This window comes from Oncorhynchus masou, chromosome 6 (assembly GCF_036934945.1).
Source record: "Oncorhynchus masou masou isolate Uvic2021 chromosome 6, UVic_Omas_1.1, whole genome shotgun sequence".
NCBI lineage: Eukaryota > Metazoa > Chordata > Actinopteri > Salmoniformes > Salmonidae > Oncorhynchus > Oncorhynchus masou.
The window spans coordinates 42,735,964-42,756,294 of NC_088217.1; the positions used below are offsets into that span (position 1 = coordinate 42,735,964).

General features: G+C 47.7%; 1 protein-coding gene across 6 annotated transcripts in view; it reads right to left on the bottom strand.

The window, feature by feature from the left end:
* The window catches only part of LOC135542081 (membrane-associated guanylate kinase, WW and PDZ domain-containing protein 1-like), a 203,655-nt gene that overhangs the window by 24,037 nt on the left and 159,287 nt on the right, over positions 1–20,331 (bottom strand). For 5 of the 6 annotated variants that reach the window (XM_064968723.1, XM_064968724.1, XM_064968727.1 and 2 more), the window contains exons 8-13: positions 17,670–17,727; positions 16,545–16,648; positions 14,915–15,034; positions 13,056–13,241; positions 12,108–12,740; positions 1,491–1,522 (exon numbers count right to left, since the gene is read on the bottom strand). In XM_064968723.1, the coding sequence (XP_064824795.1) occupies positions 1,491–1,522; positions 12,108–12,740; positions 13,056–13,241; positions 14,915–15,034; positions 16,545–16,648; positions 17,670–17,727 (1,133 nt within the window). The remainder of the gene's footprint in view (positions 1–1,490; positions 1,523–12,107; positions 12,741–13,055; positions 13,242–14,914; positions 15,035–16,544; positions 16,649–17,669; positions 17,728–20,331) is intronic. The other variant, XM_064968726.1, reaches the window with a different exon arrangement.

Below are 20,331 nucleotides of genomic sequence, written 5' to 3' on the forward strand. Positions count from 1 at the left end.
ATGAAGACATTTCCTACAAGCCCAAAACATTGATGCAGAAATGGGCTCGTGACTGAAATGTTGTAACCATACACAATGGGGGTTGTTTCTTGAACACAGATTAAGCGTAAAAACAAACTGAATTTGTTCTTACGCAGACTGAATTGCTTTAATGGAGGATTTAAAATGTGAAGGTGACCACACAATGTATTTTCATCATGAGCCAAATCTATAGCTTTTCTACCCAAGTTACCAAAGGAAATGTTGTGATCTATTTAATAAACACAAGACGAGCAAAACTGAGAAAATACTGAGGCGGTAAAGTAGGAACGGGGGCATCTAGTGGTCAAAACATGCTACTTTCACACTACTTTATGGTAAACAATGCAAGCGACTTCAATTACACATTTTCCTGTACAGGGCAAAAAACCCATAACCAGATTCACACGGAATACAATACATAGTTTGAAGAAGCAATAATCCAAACATTGAGAACTCATACTGTATTCTGGTTGTTGGGGCGGGATTGGCATGGGGGGTCTGTAGAAGGCTTTTGATTTAAAAAAACAAAAAAACATTTTGCATGTATTTCACATTGGTAGGAAGAAGTTTGGTCAACATAAGATGTTGGGTGAATATTTACTGAATTTTTATTTAATCCTATAAATTAAAATTGCCAATTTGAGTGCAAATCAATTAACCTAATTTCTCAGAGACATAATTATATTTCAGCAAAAATAATTCAGTAATGCTAATAGCATGTGTTAGTAACTACAGAAGAGATTTGAGAACAATCTGAGCTGGAGGGTGTGGAAATCCTTTTCATGTGCTTTTTGAGGTGGAACGACCCGGAAGGGAGAATACATCTAGGAGGGGAAAACACAGAAGCACAAATCCACCCCCCCATTCTTCCCTCATACAACACAGAGAGAGCACACAGGCAGCATCTCCCCCAAGAGATCGGCTACAGGGAGAGGGTAACACAGACTGACAGTGGTCCAGTCTCTAGCAATCACATGACTTCTCCATACTCTCGACATTGGGGCCAGAAATAGAAGCTAAGAAGAGCTGGACCACTCTCAGAAATCAACCCTACACTTAGACCACAAGCTTGGAAAAGCTTTTTCCAAGGCTGGCCTAATTTACTCATCTATTTACCTAGAATTCATTAAGCCAGGAGAACATGGCATAGATAATGAAACAAATATCCATGAGCAGGCCTGCTCTGCCTACCAATGGGTCAACATAATCAACAAGTGCAGCATTATCATCCAGCAAAAAACAGTTTCACCCAACACAACATTATTCCGACCCAGCACTCACGTCTTTAAAGCTCTCATCAGGACCAAAACACAGCGGGAGTCCTGATAGAGAAAATCCCTCGCTGCTCTGGGATGCTCTACACACCAACCAACATTAGCACTCCACACAGAAGAGTGGAGAGAGGGATGGATGGAGGAGAATGGAAGGGAGATGTGGATGGGGGAGGTATAGATCTTTTTGGCACTCACCAGCTTTGGGCTCTTCTTTGCAGGAGCCACCCCTGGGAAGCAATATCCAGATCACGACGGAGAGAGAAAAAAAGAGAAAGAAAAAAACGTGTTAACGACACACAATAATATTTCACCTTCCCCACAGGTAAAAGACGAAGAACAAAACCCCAGCGTGGAGCAGACGGGGGACTCCAAACAGGGACTCCAAACAGGGACTCCAGAGGTGGAGCAGCACTAGCCTGCTTGTCTCTGCTTGAGTTATCTTCTCCCTCTCTTTCTCTGGCTCGTTCCCTCGCATCCACCCTCCCGCGCACCGCGTTAAAGGGGGCAGCGCGATCTATCTGCATTAGCACGGCGGCTGACTGCTGCAGCAGAAGAGGGGCCAACCCCGAGGGCTAACCAAGCGCTCCGCTCGCTAGACCCTGCCTAACCCACTGCCAGAGAGAAAGAAAGAGTGTGTGTGTATATGTGTGTGTGAGAGACAGACAGACAGAGGGGTAGAAAGAGCGAGAGAGGGGCAGCTCTGAGCTAACTCTGCTATCGTTCCCATGGAGAAGGACTCCAAGATACTGAACATTAAATGGTAGGCAACCGTCAGTTCCCCTCTTACTGAGACCATCTTTCTGCGTCCGTTCAGCACGCCGCTCGGCTGTGGAAGGCTCCAGCATCTAGAGGCAGTCACACCGCTCTTCTCCCGTCTCGAGCTCTAGCGCTTGCTTTTTTCTCCCTCTCCTCTTTTTCACCCTCCCCCTCATCTCTCCATCTCGCTTTTCCCCCTCACCGTCCCTCCCCTCCACCCACACGCTAGTAAACATACGTGCCCACAGACATGCGCACGCGCTCACTCCATCCCGCTCTCATCAATCGGAGGCAGGCTCTGACAGGCAGGGCCTGCTTTAGCATAATTAATATGTTCATACATTAATAGAGTCCCACACTGGCAGGAATATCATTAGAGCCTCCAACATGAACACAAACAGAGAGTAATAGGAGACTAAAATGAAAACATAGCCTAGATCTGTGTGCGCGTGTGTATAATGGTATTCAGCAGCATAAAGAAGAGAACGAGTAAAACATACATGTATTGTATTCAGTGTGTAAGAGCATTTGTACATGCAGACAGGATTGGATGGGGTGAAGTGTCTATCTCTGATCCTGACAAAACAGGGCCAGTTTGTGTGTAAATCCTTTAGGGAGATCTGGGGGATTGAGCTGGATTAGGCAGTTCTTTATGGCTCTTATCCCCTCAACATCTGTATTCAACGGCCACTGTAATGTGGTCCACAGTCCAGCTACCTTAGAGAATGTTCCCCTCTCCATCACTGCTCATCTCAATCACTGCACTCTCCTCTTCTCCCCTACCTGCTCCCTTCCACTATAGCGCTCTCCTCTTCTCCCCTATCTGCTCCCTTCCACTATAGCGCTCTCCTCTTCTCTCCTACCTGCTCCCTTCCACTATAGCGCTCTTCTCCCCTACCTGCTCCCTTTCACTATAGCGCTCTCCTCTTCTCCCCTATCTGCTCCCTTCCACTATAGCGCTCTCCTCTTCTCCCCCTGCTCCCTTCCCTGTTTCCTTCCACTTCCACCCTACCTGCTCCCTTCCACTATAGCGCTCTCCTCTTCTCCCCTACCTGCTCCCTTCCACTATACCTGCCCTTCCACTATAGCGCTCCTCTTCTCCCCTACCTGCTCCCTTCCACTATAGCACTCTCCTCTTCTCCCCTACCTGTTCCCTTCCACTATAGCGCTCTCCTCTTCTCCCCTACCTGTTCCCTTCCACTATAGCGCTCTCCTCTTCTCCCCTACCTGCTCCCTTCCACTATAGCACTCTCCTCTTCTACCCTACCTGCTCCCTTCCACTATAGCGCTCTCCTCTTCTCCCCTACCTGCTCCCTTCCACTATAGCGCTCTCCTCTTCTCCCCTACCTGCTCCCTTCCACTATAGCCACTGTTCCCTTCCACTATAGCGCTCTCCTCTTCTCCCCTACCTGCTCCCTTCCACATAGCTCTCCTCTTCTCCCTATACTATAGCGCTCTCCTCTTCTCCCCTACCTGCTCCCTTCCACTATAGCGCTCTCCTCTTCTCCCCCTACCTGCTCCCTTCCACTATAGCGCTCTCCTCTTCTCCCTACCTCTCCCTTCCACTACCTGCTCCCTTCCACTATAGCGCTCTCCTCTTCTCCCCCCTACCTGCTCCCTTCCACTATAGCGCTCTCCTCTTCTCCCCTACCTGCTCCCTTCCACTATAGCGCTCTCCTCTTCTCCCCTACCTGCTCCCTTCCACTATAGCGCTCTCCTCTTCTCCCCTACCTGCTCCCTTCCACTATAGCGCTCTCCTCTTCTCCCCTACCTGCTCCCTTCCACTATAGCGCTCCTCTTCTCCCCTTCTCCCCTTCCTTCTCCCCTACCTGCTCCCTTCCACTATAGCTCCCTTCCACCTGCTCCCTTCCATATAGCGCTCTCCTCTTCTCCCCTACCTGCTCCCTTCCACTATAGCGCTCTCCTCTTCTCCCCTACCTGCTCCCTTCCACTATAGCGCTCTCCTCTTCTCCCCTACCTGCTCCCTTCCACTTCCACCTGCTCCCTTCCACTATAGCGCTCTCCTCTTCTCCCCTACCTGCTCCCTTCCACTATAGCGCTCTCCTCTTCTCCCCTACCTGCTCCCTTCCACTATAGCGCTCTCCTCTTCTCCCCTATGCTCCCTTCCACTATAGCGCTCTCCTCTTCTCCCCTACCTGCTCCCTTCCACTATAGCGCCTCTCCTCCCCTTGCTCCCTTCCACTATAGCCTGCTCCCTTCCACTATAGCGCTCTCCTCTTCTCCCCCCTACCTGCTCCCTTCCACTATAGCGCTCTCCTCTTCTCCCCTACCTGCTCCCTTCCACTATAGCTCTCCTTCTCCCCCTACCTGTTCCCTTCCACTATAGCGCTCTCCTCTTCTCCCCTACCGGTTCCCTTCCACTATAGCGCTCTCCTCTTCTCCCCTACCTGCTCCCTTCCACTATGCTCTCTCCTCTTCTCCCCTACCTGCTCCCTTCCACTATAGCCTGCTCCTCTTCCCCCTACCTGCTCCCTTCCACTATAGCGCTCTCCTCTTCTCCCCTACCTGCTCCCTTCCACTATAGCGCTCTCCTCTTCTCCCCTACCTGTTCCCTTCCACTATAGCGCTCTCCTCCCCTACCTGCTCCCTTCCACTATGCTCTCTCCTCTTCTCCCCTACCTGCTCCCTTCCACTATAGCGCTCTCCTCTTCTCCCCTACCTGCTCCCTTCCACTATAGCGCTCTCCTCTTCTCCCCTACCTGCTCCCTTCCACTATAGCGCTCTCCTCTTCTCCCCTACCTGCTCCCTTCCACTATAGCGCTCTCATCTTCTCCCCTACCTGCTCCCTTCCACTATAGCGCTCCCTTCTCCCCTACCTGCTCCCTTCCACTATAGCGCTCTCATCTTCTCCCCTACCTGCTCCCTTCCACTATAGCGCTCTCATCTTCTCCCCTACCTGCTCCCTTCCACTATAGCGCTCTCCTCTTCTTTCAGCAATTGTTATTCTCTCGGCATACCACAGCCACGCCCTACTCCACTCACCCTGAACACCATTTGACCAGCCCAGCCTCTGTGTGTTTGTGTCAGTCTCTTCTTGACTATCCTGTTTGCTACGTGTCTAATCTGCCTCTGCAGTATGTTGCACGACTCCACACTGGCTACTCTGGGTGGCCATTAAACCCTCATATACTCTGCAGCAGAGCAAGCCTCTCCATCTCACCTTCCCTCAACCTTCCCCCACTGTACCCACGCTAAGCTTTCATCACCTCCCCAAACTTTCCTTCTCATCCTCTCTCAGCCCCTTCTCTTCACTCCTCTCCTGTACTAACCTTCCCTCCACAGCTCTCCTCGCTCTTCTCCTCAAACGAGTCACACTACCATTTATGGTACCACACAGCTCTCTAAAAACACCAGAGGATTGGGAGAAGGGGAACTGTACAGTTCCTCAGAGAGCAGCACTGAGTTTTAACAGACCTTTAGAATAATTATCAAATGTAGAGGCATCTGCCCCTCCCAGGATTCAGACAAAGTGACAGTGCCAGAGACAGGTTAGGGGTGTCCTAAACGTGCTAGCTAGTAGCTACTTCACTTCTCACTCTGCTTCAGGGGTAGGGTGGTGCTGCTGGGCATGTGCAGAGCCCTGGATCCACCGGTGTTCTTATCGATGCAGCTTACAGCATCATCCACCCTCCATCTTTTAATTACACACAGGGGGACTGGCATGGCTGGTTCTCACACTGATGGACTGTGCAGGAGAGAGAAAACAGGCTTGAGCCAGCCTTCTTTTCAAACTCAAAACACACTACTGAACATATCTGTCACATGGATTTAGGTGACTGATCAGCAATGGTTGTTTTCATCTGAAAACAGCATGCCTTCTATTTATACACTACCGCAATATGTGATTTATTTATTTGCCATTTTTGGTGATGCCATCATGCCACTTCAGTTGAAATCCTCCGCCACTGCCCTCACGTAGGCTGTAGTGGTCACTAGATTGCTCGGTCCACAGAGAGAGGCCGCAGGTGAGTCTGAGAGGGCGCTGGCCACAGCGGCTGCTAAACGAAGGCTATTACTGAGGCGATTATTATGTCCAGCGGGGTGGGAGGGGGTACACTGGGCCCACGTCTCGGCCTCCCCTCCTCCATCTGGCCTCAGATGGATGGCTTCCGACAGCCCAGCCCATCTGTCACAACGGCGACCGCAACAGGCGCACAGGGGACTGACAGATGGTCTCTTGGCAACGGTTGCCTCGGCAGGCCGGTCCAGGCTATTTCACAGTACAGACTGAGCCACATGTCATCAATGTACAAACAGGCTGTCACGGACGTGACTGAGACGACCAATGCCGATGTTTATTTACCCGGGGTAGCGGACGTATAGAAGAAGGGATTGAAAGTGACATATGTGCACCCCAGTCCTGTGACATGGAAAAGGTGACCAGGAAAAGGTGCAGGCGTTAGCAACATCACCTTTGAATCATACACCGCAGTGAAGAGAAAAGCATCCAGGCCTGGAGCGATGCAAGTTGTCCATGTTTGGTCTATGAGAGGCTTATGCAGTGGATTACGATGCTGAGCAGAAATGACAATTGGGAGCAGTTCCTTTTGTCTGTCCCATCACTCTGGGCAGAGAGAACAGGATTCTATTCTATACTATACTGTATTCTATTCTACTGTATTTTAGTCAATGCCACGCCGACATTGATCGATCTTTTACTTTTAGATGTGTGTGTATTGTTGTGAATTCTTAGATATTACTGCACTGTTAGAGCGAGGAACACAAGCATTTCGCTACACCCACAATAACATCTGCTGAATATGTGTATGTGACCAATACAATTTGATTTGATAGAGGAAAGCCCCACTGCAGAGTGCTGCAGAGTATTGTCATGGAAACAAAGGAAGGCCGAGATGTATGACCCCCCCCCCAGGCATGGAGGTGTGAAGAGAAGGGGGAAGAGGTAGGAGGGGAGGTGGACTCACCTTGTCCTTGTTACGCCTGTGACTCTGGCTCATACACAAACAAAGCCCGTCGCCCAAAAGTGCAGGGGCAGAATCTGGAGGCCAAGCTGCTGGCACTCTATTCCTCGATCATTGGATCACTATACAATTTCTCTGCAATGCCATTCGTTATCAGCGTTGAACGTGAAGTCAGCAACATGTTGTGCAACGCATGCTTTCAGCCCTTACATGGCGCCGTAAGGCAGCCTAAGATCTTTGTAGATGTTCGGCATCACCACCATCAAACCATCATCTAACACAGTTTAACAGTCTGAAATGGCTAATCTAATGAGGGAGTCCTGCTGAATGTCCATAACAATGTCATCCTGTCCTTTGTTTTGTTATGTTACTCCAGTAGGCCTACTATTTTATGTTCATACATTTTTTAAAACCATTTATTTAACAGGACCACAATGGAAATTCGTGCTATCCTCTAGGATTTTATATGCATTATCACATGTGGTTGTAATGCGTTTTAAAATGGGCAAATAAAGCTACATTATACAGTATATAAAAATGTATGTGGACACCCCTTCAAATTAATTGATTTGGCTATTTCAGCCACACCCGTTAATGACAGGTGTATAAAATTGAGCAGACAGCCATGCAATCTCCATAGACAAACATTGGCAGTAGAATGGCCTTACTGAAGAGCTCAGACACTTTCAACGTGGCACCGTCATAGGACCTTTCCAAAAAGTCAGTTTGTCTGCCCTGCTAGAGCTGCCCCGGTCAACTGTAAGTGCTGTTATTGTGAAGTGGAAACGTCTAGGAGCAACAACAGCTTAGCCACAAAGTGGTAGGCCACACAAGCTCACAGAATGGGACCGGAGAGTGCTGAAGCACATACAAATCATCCTTCCCCGGTTACAACACTCACTATTGAGTTCCAAACTGCCTCTGGAAGCAACATCAACACAATAACTGTTTGTCGGGAGCTTCATGAAATTGGTTTACATGGCCGTGCAGCCGCACACAAGCCTAAGATCACCATGTGCAATGCCAAACGTCAGCTGGAGTGGTGTAAAGCTGGCCGCCATTGGACTCTGGAGCAGTGGAAACGTGCTCCGAATCACGTTTCACCATCTGGCAGTCCAACAGGTGAATCTGGGTTTGGCGGATGCCAGGAGAACGTTACCTGAACGAATGCATAGTGCCAACTGTAAAGTTTGGTGGAGGAAGGATAATGGTCTGGGGCTGTTTTTCATGGGTTGGGCTAGGTCCAGTGAAGGGAAATCTTAATGTTATATCATACATTGACATTCTAGATGATTCTGTGCTTCCAACGTTGTGGCAACAGCTTGAGGAAGGCCCTTTCCTGTTTCAGCATGACAATGCCCCCGTGCACAAAGCGAGGTCCATCAAGAAATGGTTTGTCGAGATCGGTGTGGAAGAACTTGACTGGCATGCATAAACCCTGACCTCAACCCCATCAAACATCTTTGGGATGAATATTAATGCTGACCACTCAGCAAAGGTGGGACCAACTCCATATTACTACCTATGATTTTGGAATGAGACGTTCGACAAGCAGGTGTTCACATACTTCTGGTCATGTAATGTATCTATCTACATTAAATCAATTCCTTTTATCTCTGGGCGGGTGTGTTTGTGTCTCTGTTAGCAGCAGAACATCTAGAGCAGGGTGGAGATAAGCGACGTCTCCTTCCTAGCAGCACTCTGGCTTCACTTCTACAACAACCCAACACAGCAGAAACAACCATCTTACACTGTGCTCTGTCTGAGAGGGCCAGTTATCACGCTCCACAGCACTTAAAACTCCCTGTGAAGACACAGAGGAAAGAGAAATATTAGCTAGAATATTACACTTGTTGGACATTGGCTTAGAGACCTACGAACCCACTGCAGGTGTAGATTGGTCATTTCGCTTCAGCCCACTGGCAGAAAGCAACAGTGTAGTGGATGGATAGGTTATTATCAGACTGGCACACATCCTCACTCGTCTCTAACCCGGTTCATCCTCCCTCCATCCCTCACTCCGCTCCGGGGGAATGAGGAGTGCAAGGGCCCAGCCCCGCCGGGAACAACCCTGTCACCTCTGATGGATGTCTCAGAAGATGAACAGATCGACAGGGGTGTCGCTGTGCCACTCTTTCATCCTCCCGCCTCTGACATCCTCTCTCCTTCCTCTCCTCCTCGGAGGTGGTTGAGAGGCCGAGCCTGTGTTGTGTGCATCTACTGTATTGTCCACCATGCCCACCCAGCCTAACAAACAAGTGAATGGATACCTTTAAAGCACAGAAATGGGACTGACTTGGAGTTATCTGGGTGGATAATGAGGGAGGCTGTGGCGCTACAGAGAGCTAGCCTCGCGCTCAGGTGTTCCCCACACAATGGCTCTGCATGGAACACAACCGATGCTGGCTGCACCACCTCTCCCATCCCCGTAGACCACGGACACGCACACCCATCCATAGGCGCACTTCAAGAAAATTCACGGGAAGTGCGTGTCTTTAGGGGCTAGAATGAATTATGTCAGTGTCATAATCAGAACGTTTCAGCAGGAAGGCGGAGAAAAGGAGCACATTAGGCAGCATAATGAGACAAATGGAGGGATGGGCATCATAATGGATTCCTTGATGGAAGCTATTAATCACACCTCCTGGCTCGAGAAGACAACAGGATGCAGAACAGCAAAAGACGGGAGACACACCCACACAGGGCTTTTGTTGTGTCATATACATATGGTTCAGTATGGAGACTTATGCAGTGTCCACCATCACCAGTGAGAAAGAGGAGGATGAGAAGAATCCAGTGAGAATCTAGTGTTGTGCTGGGGAGCCAGTCAGCTTACTCCAAGAGAGGGGAGAGGAGCACTGTTGCATACACAGGCCTTAATGAGCTCAGTACACTGTACGCACTGAGAACCCACGGGATTGGACCGGACGCTCGGGTGGGAATCTGTACACACTGGAAGGGAGGATGGGAAAGGAGGAGGAGGAGGCGGATAGTGAGGGGGCAGCTCTCTGCCAATTAGAGTTATCCTCTGGCTCCCTGTCAAAGGCTTGTAATTGGCTGTGTGGACTGACTGGTGACACTCATGCCCAGAGAGAGAGAGAGAGAGAAATAGAGCAAGCGAGAAGGCTAGAGAGGGAGAGAGGCGATGCTGATATCAGACCCCTCAATTAGCAGCCAGGCCTGATGAGCGCAGAGCAGAGAGTAATTAATTCTGCTGTCTGCGTGGGGCAGGCAAAATCTTAGCTGTCTGATCCACACACACACAACCCCAGAGCAGAGCTCAGACAGAGCAATGATCACTGAGAAAACAGAGCTTTATGACATGTAGCACCCACTGAGAGAACAGAGCTCAATATGAGACGAATGAAGTATGTAAACCATAGAGAAAGAGAATTGTTAATATTTGAACTACATACATGACACTCATGAGTCAATAGGTTCACCACATGTTTTCAAGGTAACTTGCAGAAGCAATCCTCTACTGAGTAGTCCTCTGCTTTCCAGAGAGTAGTGGCACACTCTATACAGAGCCACAGTATGTATCTGCTTTGCTCTAAAGACATAGACAGCAGCAGTAAAAAGTGCTTTCATATCAGCTCCGTCTTCCACCCATGACACATTGAGGAATGATCCTCTCTAACCGTCCCGCACACCCTTCTCTCCACTCTCTGGTCCAGGGAGTCTCTGTTAAACGCACAAACATTTTGTTTTATTGACAATCCATAAAAAGCGGACCATTATGGCTGTAGCGTTTTACGGGCTTGTACACAACCCCCTCAGACTAATGGTGGCCATTAATAAAGCAAGACAGGGAGAGGAACGGAGCCATTTGTGATAGCAGAGCACCCAGTCAATGTCCTGTTCCGTTCCTCAACACTCAGCATTAAAGGACGGATGTTCAGGTCCTTCAATTCCACAAATTAATAATTCCCAGAGAACTTCCAATGCCAGTTCAGACCGCTCTGTCTCAGTGAAAACTTTCCAATTACATGTCTCTCTCAGTGTGAGTCAGGGCTCTTTGTGGAGGTGTGTTCTGGGTAGTGGGTACTGTCTGTCTGGGGATTGGAGTGAGACCAAAATTCAATCATCCCCCTCATACACAGAGTCTTCTCTTCAGCTCTTTTATGAGACCGTTTCTCCAATCACACACCTAGTCAAAATCCTGTCCCGAGTTCTCACTCGACACAAACAGTCGAATCTGCACGCTCCCTTGCACAAACACAAATGCTCATGGACACACACACACACAAAGCTAGGATGGAAAAAAAATGAGACACCACAATTGTATCTCAATAATGTAACTTTCTCTTTTGTGTTGTTTTAGGGATAACCTATCCTTAAGAGTCGATTCACGCACCGGTGCATCAATCTAAGTGACATAATAAAAAAATCCCCATTAAAATCTGTCAGTATAAGCTATGTCGCCCTTCCGCATCTGTGGTGGGAGGTGGCCGAGCTACAGCGGTGTTTATCAGACCATGGAGACATCCCGAAAATCGGTCTTCTCAAAAAACGTTCAGAGCGTCCGAACGGTTTAACCTATAAACTACTCTATGGAAAGGAGAGACTCTCACGATGGTGTTTTCCGTCGTTTTGCTCTACCATCCCCATATGTGTCGAGGGACTCATCTGAAATAAGTCAGTAATGCTGATGTGCCACCTTCTGTCTGTAGCGTCCGAAGCGTTTGAGCTACAACGGTGTCTGGTGTAAACCGGCTACGAGACAGTTTTCTCTATGGCCAAAATGTGTGTGTGTGTGAGACTGGGACTGAAGGTAACCCATACAAACGAATGGAAGTATAGAGGTAGTTTTGTGACAACAAAAATAAGGGGTTAAATAAGTGTCAAAAAACAAACATATTTCCTGATCTCCTAGACTTCATAACCTTATTTGTCGTGGCTAATTGAGGTAAGACAGTAATTCTTCTCATAGATTATGCATGTATGAACTACACATTGACACATTCAACCCAAAGGTCCGGAGCGTAACCCTTATCCAACCAAAATATGTTTTCTCCAGATTCCTGAAAATGGAGACGGAGAGAAGAGGCGGGACAAAGCTTGCCAACCGGAACTCAAAACTTTGCATGCTGCGGCCAGTTTACTGTCTTACCTCCACCTCTCTGCACCAGCATGGTGACCTCACTTCCTTTGGGGCACTTGCTGAGCAGGTCCACTACCTGGTTGTGGCTCATGCTCTGGACGTTCCTCTTGTTCACCTCCACAATAATGTCCCCCTCCTTCAGGCCCCTGCAGCGGGGGTAGTCTACGATCTGTTTGACCCTCTGTCCTCCCCCTGCAGGGCTGTCTGCGATGGTGAACCCAAAGCCTTTGTCTCCCTTCTCCATGTGCACTGTGATCAGCTCCGGCTGCGTTGCTATGGACGACGCCAGCGTCACAGAGTCGCTGGGGTAACTGTGCGAGCCGTTGGACGCCACCTCGGCAGAGGAGGGGCTGTGGGGTCCTGACTCTCTCATCCCATTAACGGGGCCTCCGGTCTGGCTGCCGTGGCTGGACGGAGAGTCATAGCTCTCCTGGCCGTTGATGATGATAGGCTCCTTGTCCACGATGGCCACGGAGGTCACCAGGCTAGTATTGGGGTCGTCTGGGTCAAAGGGCAGGGGGTAGCCGCGGCACAGCTCCAGGTTGACGATGGAGCCGATCTGGATGGACTGGAAGACCTTCACCACCTGAGCGTGGGTGTAGCCCAGCACGCACGTGTCATTGACACTCACGATCACGTCACCTAGGGGAAGAGAAGGTGAAATTAATGTTGGATAATTAGCTCCATGTCACAAACTGAAATCATGGAAGTAACACTGGAACTGTATATTGCTCAATTAGAACACCTACACTACACTATTACACCTACACTACACTACACTAGTACACCTACACCATTCAGTGGTCACCCACCAGGAGAGCACCAGCTTCAGTTCATCAACCAACCTTGATAAGTCAACTGTTTTTCGTGCAGGGTTGGAACAGAAGCCTCTGTAGCTCTCAAAGAGTTGGTGACCACCTCTTAATAATGACACAGAACAACAGAGCGGAGGCCCACCTGTCTCCATCTTGCCGTCGATGGCAGCAGGTCCATCCAGAACCAGACTCTTGATCTGTAGGAACTCATCAGGCTCGTCACCCCCGACGACAGTGAAGCCGAACCCTCGGTGGCTCTTCCTCAGTTTGGTGTTGATAAAGGTTCCCTTCAGCTCCGCCGGGTTCCGCGTGAAGAAGGGCTTCCCTCCTGGGGAACACACACACCTTTCATAAGAACCCGTTGATCTCATGTGCTCTGCTCGCCAAAGGAGGAGGGGTTACCCTAAACAGTCTTGGCTCTGGATCAGTGAGTGCTCTTGAAGAGATGTGTTGGTTTGATGAGCTCCATTAATCATAAAGGGACTGATTAAGATCGATAGATTAATTAGGCTAAGAGGGATTCCAAGAGCTAGGGGGCAGCAGCCTGGTTGTGCCTGAGCATAGGGGTAATCAGATGGGTAAATCCCCCAGACCTAGCCCCAGTCCCAGTCTGTGGGGGCTGCTATCCCCTATAGAGTGCTACACTACTGGGTAAAACCCAGGATTTTATCTGGGTCTGGCAGCATGGTTAGATGAGTAGTAAAATAATATTCACTGTCAATTCTAAAAGTGTACGATTACACTGTGGTACAGTTCTATATACACGGCAGCCATCAGTTTAAAATAGCTTTTCAAGGCTTGACACTAGGATGGGAAGGAAGTGTGTGTTTGTGAGTGTGTGTGTGTGGGGTTATTGTCAGACTAATTCCCAGTGATTTAGAAACAGATGTTTCTAAGCTTATGCGTAATAGCCTGGCGTGCCACCAAGACTGCCAGTGTATAGAGACCAAGACAGTGTATAGAGACCAAGACAGTGTATAGAGACCAAGACAGTGTATAGAGACCAAGACAGTGTATAGAGACCAAGACAGTGTATAGAGACCAAGACAGTGTATAGAGACCAAGACAGTGTATAGAGACCAAGACAGTGTATAGAGACCAAGACAGTGTATAGAGACCAAGACAGTGTATAGAGACCAAGACAGTGTATAGAGACCAAGACAGTGTATAGAGACCAAGACAGCACTGAACTCTCTCTACTCTGGTACACTCTGGAGTGTAGACATGGAGTTGGCAGACTCATATAGCTTAGGCAAATGGACACCCCAGTCGGTCTTATGAAATAAGAACTGCTAGAGTCTGGCGTCTGTAATCTAGATCCAAGCCCTCAGTCTCTCCTACTATGACTGGTTCCAGTCATGCTGTCAGTTGGACAAATGTTCACAGAGTTTATATGAGAGATGGAGTGGGATATTCAGAGTTTATTGAAGTGATATATTGACTGTGGAAGGAAGCGGGTGGAATGAAAAGGGAGACATTAAAGCAGGGAAGATGGCCGCGAGGGATTGGAGAGTGACTAACAAACTGCAGATGCTACACTTACATGGCGGAGGAGTACAGCTTATGCATACAATGAAAAATGTATTACCCTTGGAGTTGGCCAGTGTCCTTGTGTTTGCCTTGAAATAATTCAAGACAGAAGAGGCAGACCAATGCAGTAATATTGAGGAGTAAAAAAAAAAAGAGAAGTGGGTGTAGGAATTTGAAAGCAGGGTGACTTAAAAGAGCTGGGTAAAAAGAGAGATTTGTGTGGTGGAATCTCAAGGCCTTGAGTTGCTTTGGGCAGCGCCAGTCAGGGACCTGAGATTACAGAGATGGAGAAAGACAGAGAGTGTGAGTGAGTGTGAGTGAGAGAGGCGAACGAGAGCGAGAGGAGTGAGAGAGGAGAGCAGGATAGAGTGAGGCACGTGATGAGGGAACACATCCACAATGTCGCATACAGAAATGGACCAAAATCCTCACAAAACTATATTATTATATATTGACCAGGCCAGGACTCACGTTTTGGCCCGATGAGGGGCGGCAGTGGGGGTCTGGCTTGGGTGTCCCTGTAGGTCTCCTGGTGGTTGGCGGTATAGCTGGCCAGGGGGGCACCAGCCATGGTAGCATCCTCTATCCATTCTGGAACAGCAAAGGGCACACTTCCTGTCTCTGCTGTCTGTACAGTTACGGTGATCCTTATGGTTCACCACAATGGGTGGCTTGAAAACTACTGTACTGCATTGAGCCACAATGGCTGCCGATTAAAGTAATACAATCTCTGATCGATCAAAATGGCAGCCTCACTTTGTAGTGTATTGGAGGCTTAAGTCTTCATTAATATTCTCAGCATCAAGATTCAATCAATGAAAGAGTGAAAGTCATAGATCTCGAGCGTAAAGAGATATTAAGCTTAAAGGTAGGTAATCAAGTCAGAAGCACATATAGCTGAGTGTGCAGAGTGGGGACCAATAGGCAGGTTCCTAGTGGGGTGACCTGCATGAAGAGAGGAAACGTGGAGGACATTCTACATATACATACTGGATGTAAGGAAGTGTCTGGACAGTGATGCTGAACTTTTTAATTTGTCTCTATATTTCAGCAAAATGCTGGATGGACAGAGCCAAATGTAAACTGTTTGCATCACTGTTCAAAGACATACATAGTGTACTGTGTAGACTAAAGAGACCTAAAGCATATGTCCTGAAATGCTTTTCACTAGGAGAACAAGACCCAGAAATATTATAACTATCATATGGTGATACATTTTCATTGCTGTAACAGACTTTTAATGTATTATTAATCAAACCAAAAAAACTTACCTAGACCTGTAGACTTACAAAATCATTCATATTAGCACAAATACTTTGGAGAGAGTATCAGTGACACTTAAAACATTGCCAAATTAATAAAAAAAGACCTATTTTCAAGGCCATTAAAATAAATCATATGTATGCCTTTATGGTTTCTCGATAGCAAATCATAAAGAGAAGAGAGCTGGGCAGAAAGAGACGAGAAGAGAGCATGGCAGAAAGAGAAGAGAAGAGATCATGGCAGAAAGAGAAGAGAAGAGATCATGGCAGAAAGAGAAGAGAAGAGATCATGGCAGAAAGAGAAGAGAAGAGAGCAGGGCAGAAAGAGAAGAGAAGAGAGCATGGCAGAAAGAGAAGAGAAGAGAGCAGGGCAGAAAGAGAAGAGAAGAGAGCAGGGCAGAAAGAGAAGAGAAGAGAGCAGGGCAGAAAGAGAAGAGAGCAGGGCAGAAAGAAGAGAGCATGGCAGAAAGAGAAGAGAAGAGAGCATGGCAGAAAGAGAAGAGAAGAGAGCAGGGCAGAAAGAGAAGAGGGCAGAAAGAGAAGAGAGCAGGGCAGAAAGAGAAGAGAAGAGAGCAGGGCAGAAAGAGAAGAGAGCAGGGCAGAAAGAGAAGAGAGCATGGCAGAAAGAGAAGAGAGCAGGGCAGAAAGAGAAGAGAGCAGGGCAGAAAGAGAAGAGAGCAGGGCAGAAAGAGAAGTGAGCAGGGCAGAAATAGGAGAGAGCATGGCAGAAAGAGAAGAGAGCAGGGCAGAAAGAAAAGAGAGCAGGTCAGAAAGACAGACAGACACAATCACAGACATGGAGAAAGAAAGGAATGACGCCCGGCGGGCTGGAAACGAACCTCGGATGTAGCGCTCACCTTCTGGTGGCTGCTGTTGCTCGAGCTGCTTCCGTCGCTTAGCTTCCTGTATAGGGTTCTCATACTGGGTCTTCCTGTTGATGTGACTGAGAGAGGGAGGAAGAGACGGAGATATGGAGGACAAAGACACAGGAACGTAGAAAGATAATTAATTGGAGTCAGCAAAATAAAAAAAAAGAACGAGGGGGATGATGACAGGAAATACATGTGTATGAGAGAGAGAAGGATAGAAGTGAGTCAAAAAAGGTGAGGCAAGGGATGAAGAGGGAGAAAGAGGCAGTAGTGAGGGATGGAGAGGGAGAAACAGAGAGGCAGTAGTGAGGGATGGAGAGGGAGAAACAGAGAGGCAGTAGTGAGGGATGGAGAGGGAGAAAGAGATACAGAGAGGCAGTAGTGAGGGATGGAGAGGGAGATACAGAGAGGCAGTAGTGAGGGAGTTAATTCAACACACAATTAGAAAAAAAGTCTCTGGTGGCCAATGCTCCAGGAGCCAGGGCTTAAGTCAGGGAAGTCAAGTCTGGTACAGACAGTGCTCTGTTGGAGCCGACGAGACAGAGACGATGAGGCCTGAATATCAACCGCATCACACAATCACAAAAGAACACTGCTTCAGGAGGTTAACAACACCACCAAAACACGTCATACCACAAACCCAGCAGGGAATTAGGAGAGCAGTACACCGCACCGTAAGGAAATTACACTTCAAACAGTACAGAAACATGCTGGGAAATTATGCAGTAAACAGGAAAAGAATAGGAATAATATATATTGAAAAATCTAAGACAAAAAAAAAAAAAACTGTGCCCCTGCCTCTAAGGTATTGCTTTGAACAACATCAAAACATATGAATGCATTCATATTAATACACAGGCCCAAGGGTCTCCCACCAGATGAGAAATTACATGTTTCTAAATGATCATGACAGCAACAAATGGCCTATTTTTACCATAAGACTAGACCAAAATAACAGCCGTCTGGGTGTACTGCATTTGATGTTGTTCTGCATATTCTGGACCACTGCCCAGTGTGAAATGCTTCTGAATGTACAGTACAGTGAGGTAGTGAGACACGCAGCAGATACATCCGGAGGTGTGTGTCACTACTTACTCCACATAGTAAAGCCCGTAGACTGGGTCCTCTATTTTCTCCCAGCCTGTTGGCAGCTCTGGATGGGACATAGAGAGAGGTGGAAAAGGCAGGATGTCAGAGATGGTGTCGTAAAGACCTTTCCCTTCCACACACGGCCTGTCAGTCACCTGGGAGTGAACAACACCAGAGAGGCTGTCTGGACCAGGCTCCTGGCAGGACACGGCTGACATTTAACACATCAGATAAAGAACTACAGGGGGGCTTTGACCAATCACGATCAACCCCGCGCCCAGATGGAGAAGAGGAGCTGGTGGTAAGGGGGTGGCGGTCTAAATGTGGACAGGGTTTCAATTGTGGTTTGCAGTTTAAAAATGTCACGGTGAAGAAATGTTTTCTTATTGTTCATGGCAGTAAGGGATTCTGACGTATAACGCGACTGACAACGTGACTGACATCCCTGATGTAGGTGTGTATAGAATGGTATTCAGTGTTGTCCTTGATTGGTTTACCACTGTCTATGTCACATGGCATTGGAGACTGTCACCAACTGGATGTCCTTGATCCTGTATTACTCACTGTGGTCGAATTCATTAAGGATACATTCTCCCCAAGAAGCCTTTCTTTCAGACACACACACACACACACACACACACACGTTTATCTGCCCTGACATCAATGCTGAGTGTGGCCTGACAACACAGCCAAAAATCAGGACTGACTGGATCTAGACATGGACTACTCAGCTATAAAGGCTGCTACATTGATACTGTCTCAGTATACAGTGTGATTAAAAAAATCGGAGACAGAGCTAGCTAGCTACTAGCTACTGTACTAATGGCTATGAAGGCAGCAGGTAGCCTAACGGTTAGAGCATTGGGCCAGTAACCGAAAGGTCGCCGGTTTGAATCCCCGGGACGACTAAGTGAAAATTCAGTTGATGTTCCCTTGAGCAAGGCACTTAACCCTAATTGCCCATGTAAGTCCAGTGTCTGCTAAATGTATAGAGACATGTCAGAGGGCTGTAATTGGTTACAAACAGATGTGACTGATTGACTCTGCTGGCATTATCCCCAGTTACCTCAGTCTGTATTGTGACGAGTGGTGAACACTCACTACCCCTCAACCAGCTTTAGTGGATGTGGAGGCAAGGAGTTAAGGGGGTGGTGTGTTCGGATCGTTCACAATACACAGACTAGGGTTTCTTCTTCTCAGATGTTCTGCAGGGAAACAGTCAACCTTGAGCCAGTAGCACCTGACTGTAAAGTCTAATCACTCACCTTATTTCACACCAGAGTGGCTGTATTCCTGAAAGAGATCTGTCTGTGTGATATTATCGCTAGACGCCAGAGCCCTCATGTCACGACTGGCCTTGCTGATACGGAGTGGCTGCAGTGGGACGAATCTGACATGTATTCAAAAGAGCTCCCCCGCTCCACGGTCAACGCCCATGCACACTCCAGCTCAAGGGGGACTCGGGTGACAAATTGCCTATTAAACTGTTTGCATCTCATTCGGTCTTCCTGACTATTTGATTTCTCCTGAGCGAGGGGTTGCACAACAGGGGCCATACATCTGCTGTCCTATACACAACTGGAGTAATTGCCTTTTTCTCCATGTATCGGATTTCACAATCGATACATATTGACTGTGTTCATCCAATCTGAGCAGTGGTATGAAGAAGGGATGCTGCTGTTCACAACATGGAGGAGAACATCTCAGAGGCAAAACACTGGTCTAGGATCAGCTTACCCACACTTACCTCAGACCAAACCGTAACCCAGGGGTGCACGACTCCTTGGCAATTAATTGATCAACTGATATCACTGATTGACCTGGTATTGCACACACCTGGTTCCCCCGTCTAAATCAATCTCTGAGCTCTATTTCCGGCTGTCTGCTGAGGCGCAATTGTCAAACGCACCTTAGTTTTTAATTTCGTCATGTAAAAACTGGTGCACTGGCATTGTCCACCCTTTGCACCAGGTTCGGCAATTTACCTGTCTAACATCAGCTTGCTGGCGCTGAGGTGTGGAAATATTATAGGTGTGTACTTAAAAAAGTGCGCCAGTATGCCAACTTCAGTCATCGCAACTAGGGATACTTAAGACCGACCAAAAGATGGGTCTTAACGTAAAGCAATTGGTTGTGGAATAGATTTTTCCAGCGGAGGCGCACACACACCAGACTTATGTACGTCACCAATGTTTTATTAAAGGCCCATTGCAGTTCAAATTGTTTTATATTTCATATTGTACAACAGCTGATGGAACTAACACTGCAAATGTGTGAAAAAAATATGATGTTGTGTTATTTCCTGATAGTTGCTGGGTGAGAATACAATCTACACAAGATCTTCTAATCAGTAGGTTTGCATGGGCGACATCACCATGCGGTAAGTTGATTGGTTAATAGACCAATAACAAAGAGAGTTCCAAACCTCCCTGCCAACAACAGCTCAACCACTCCCAGGAAATCCTAGCAAAATTGTTGCTTGAGAAAAAGTTTACTAAAAAGCTACTTTTTCCCATTTTAATGGAAACCTGTTACAGTAGTGTACTTGTTACCCAGAAAGGATTTAATATTGATAGGAAAACAGCTGCATTGGGCCTTTAAACATTTTTGTCCAGCTTCAGTGAAAGGTTTGGACTCAGCCTTTTTAGGAATATCAAGTTATTTAAGA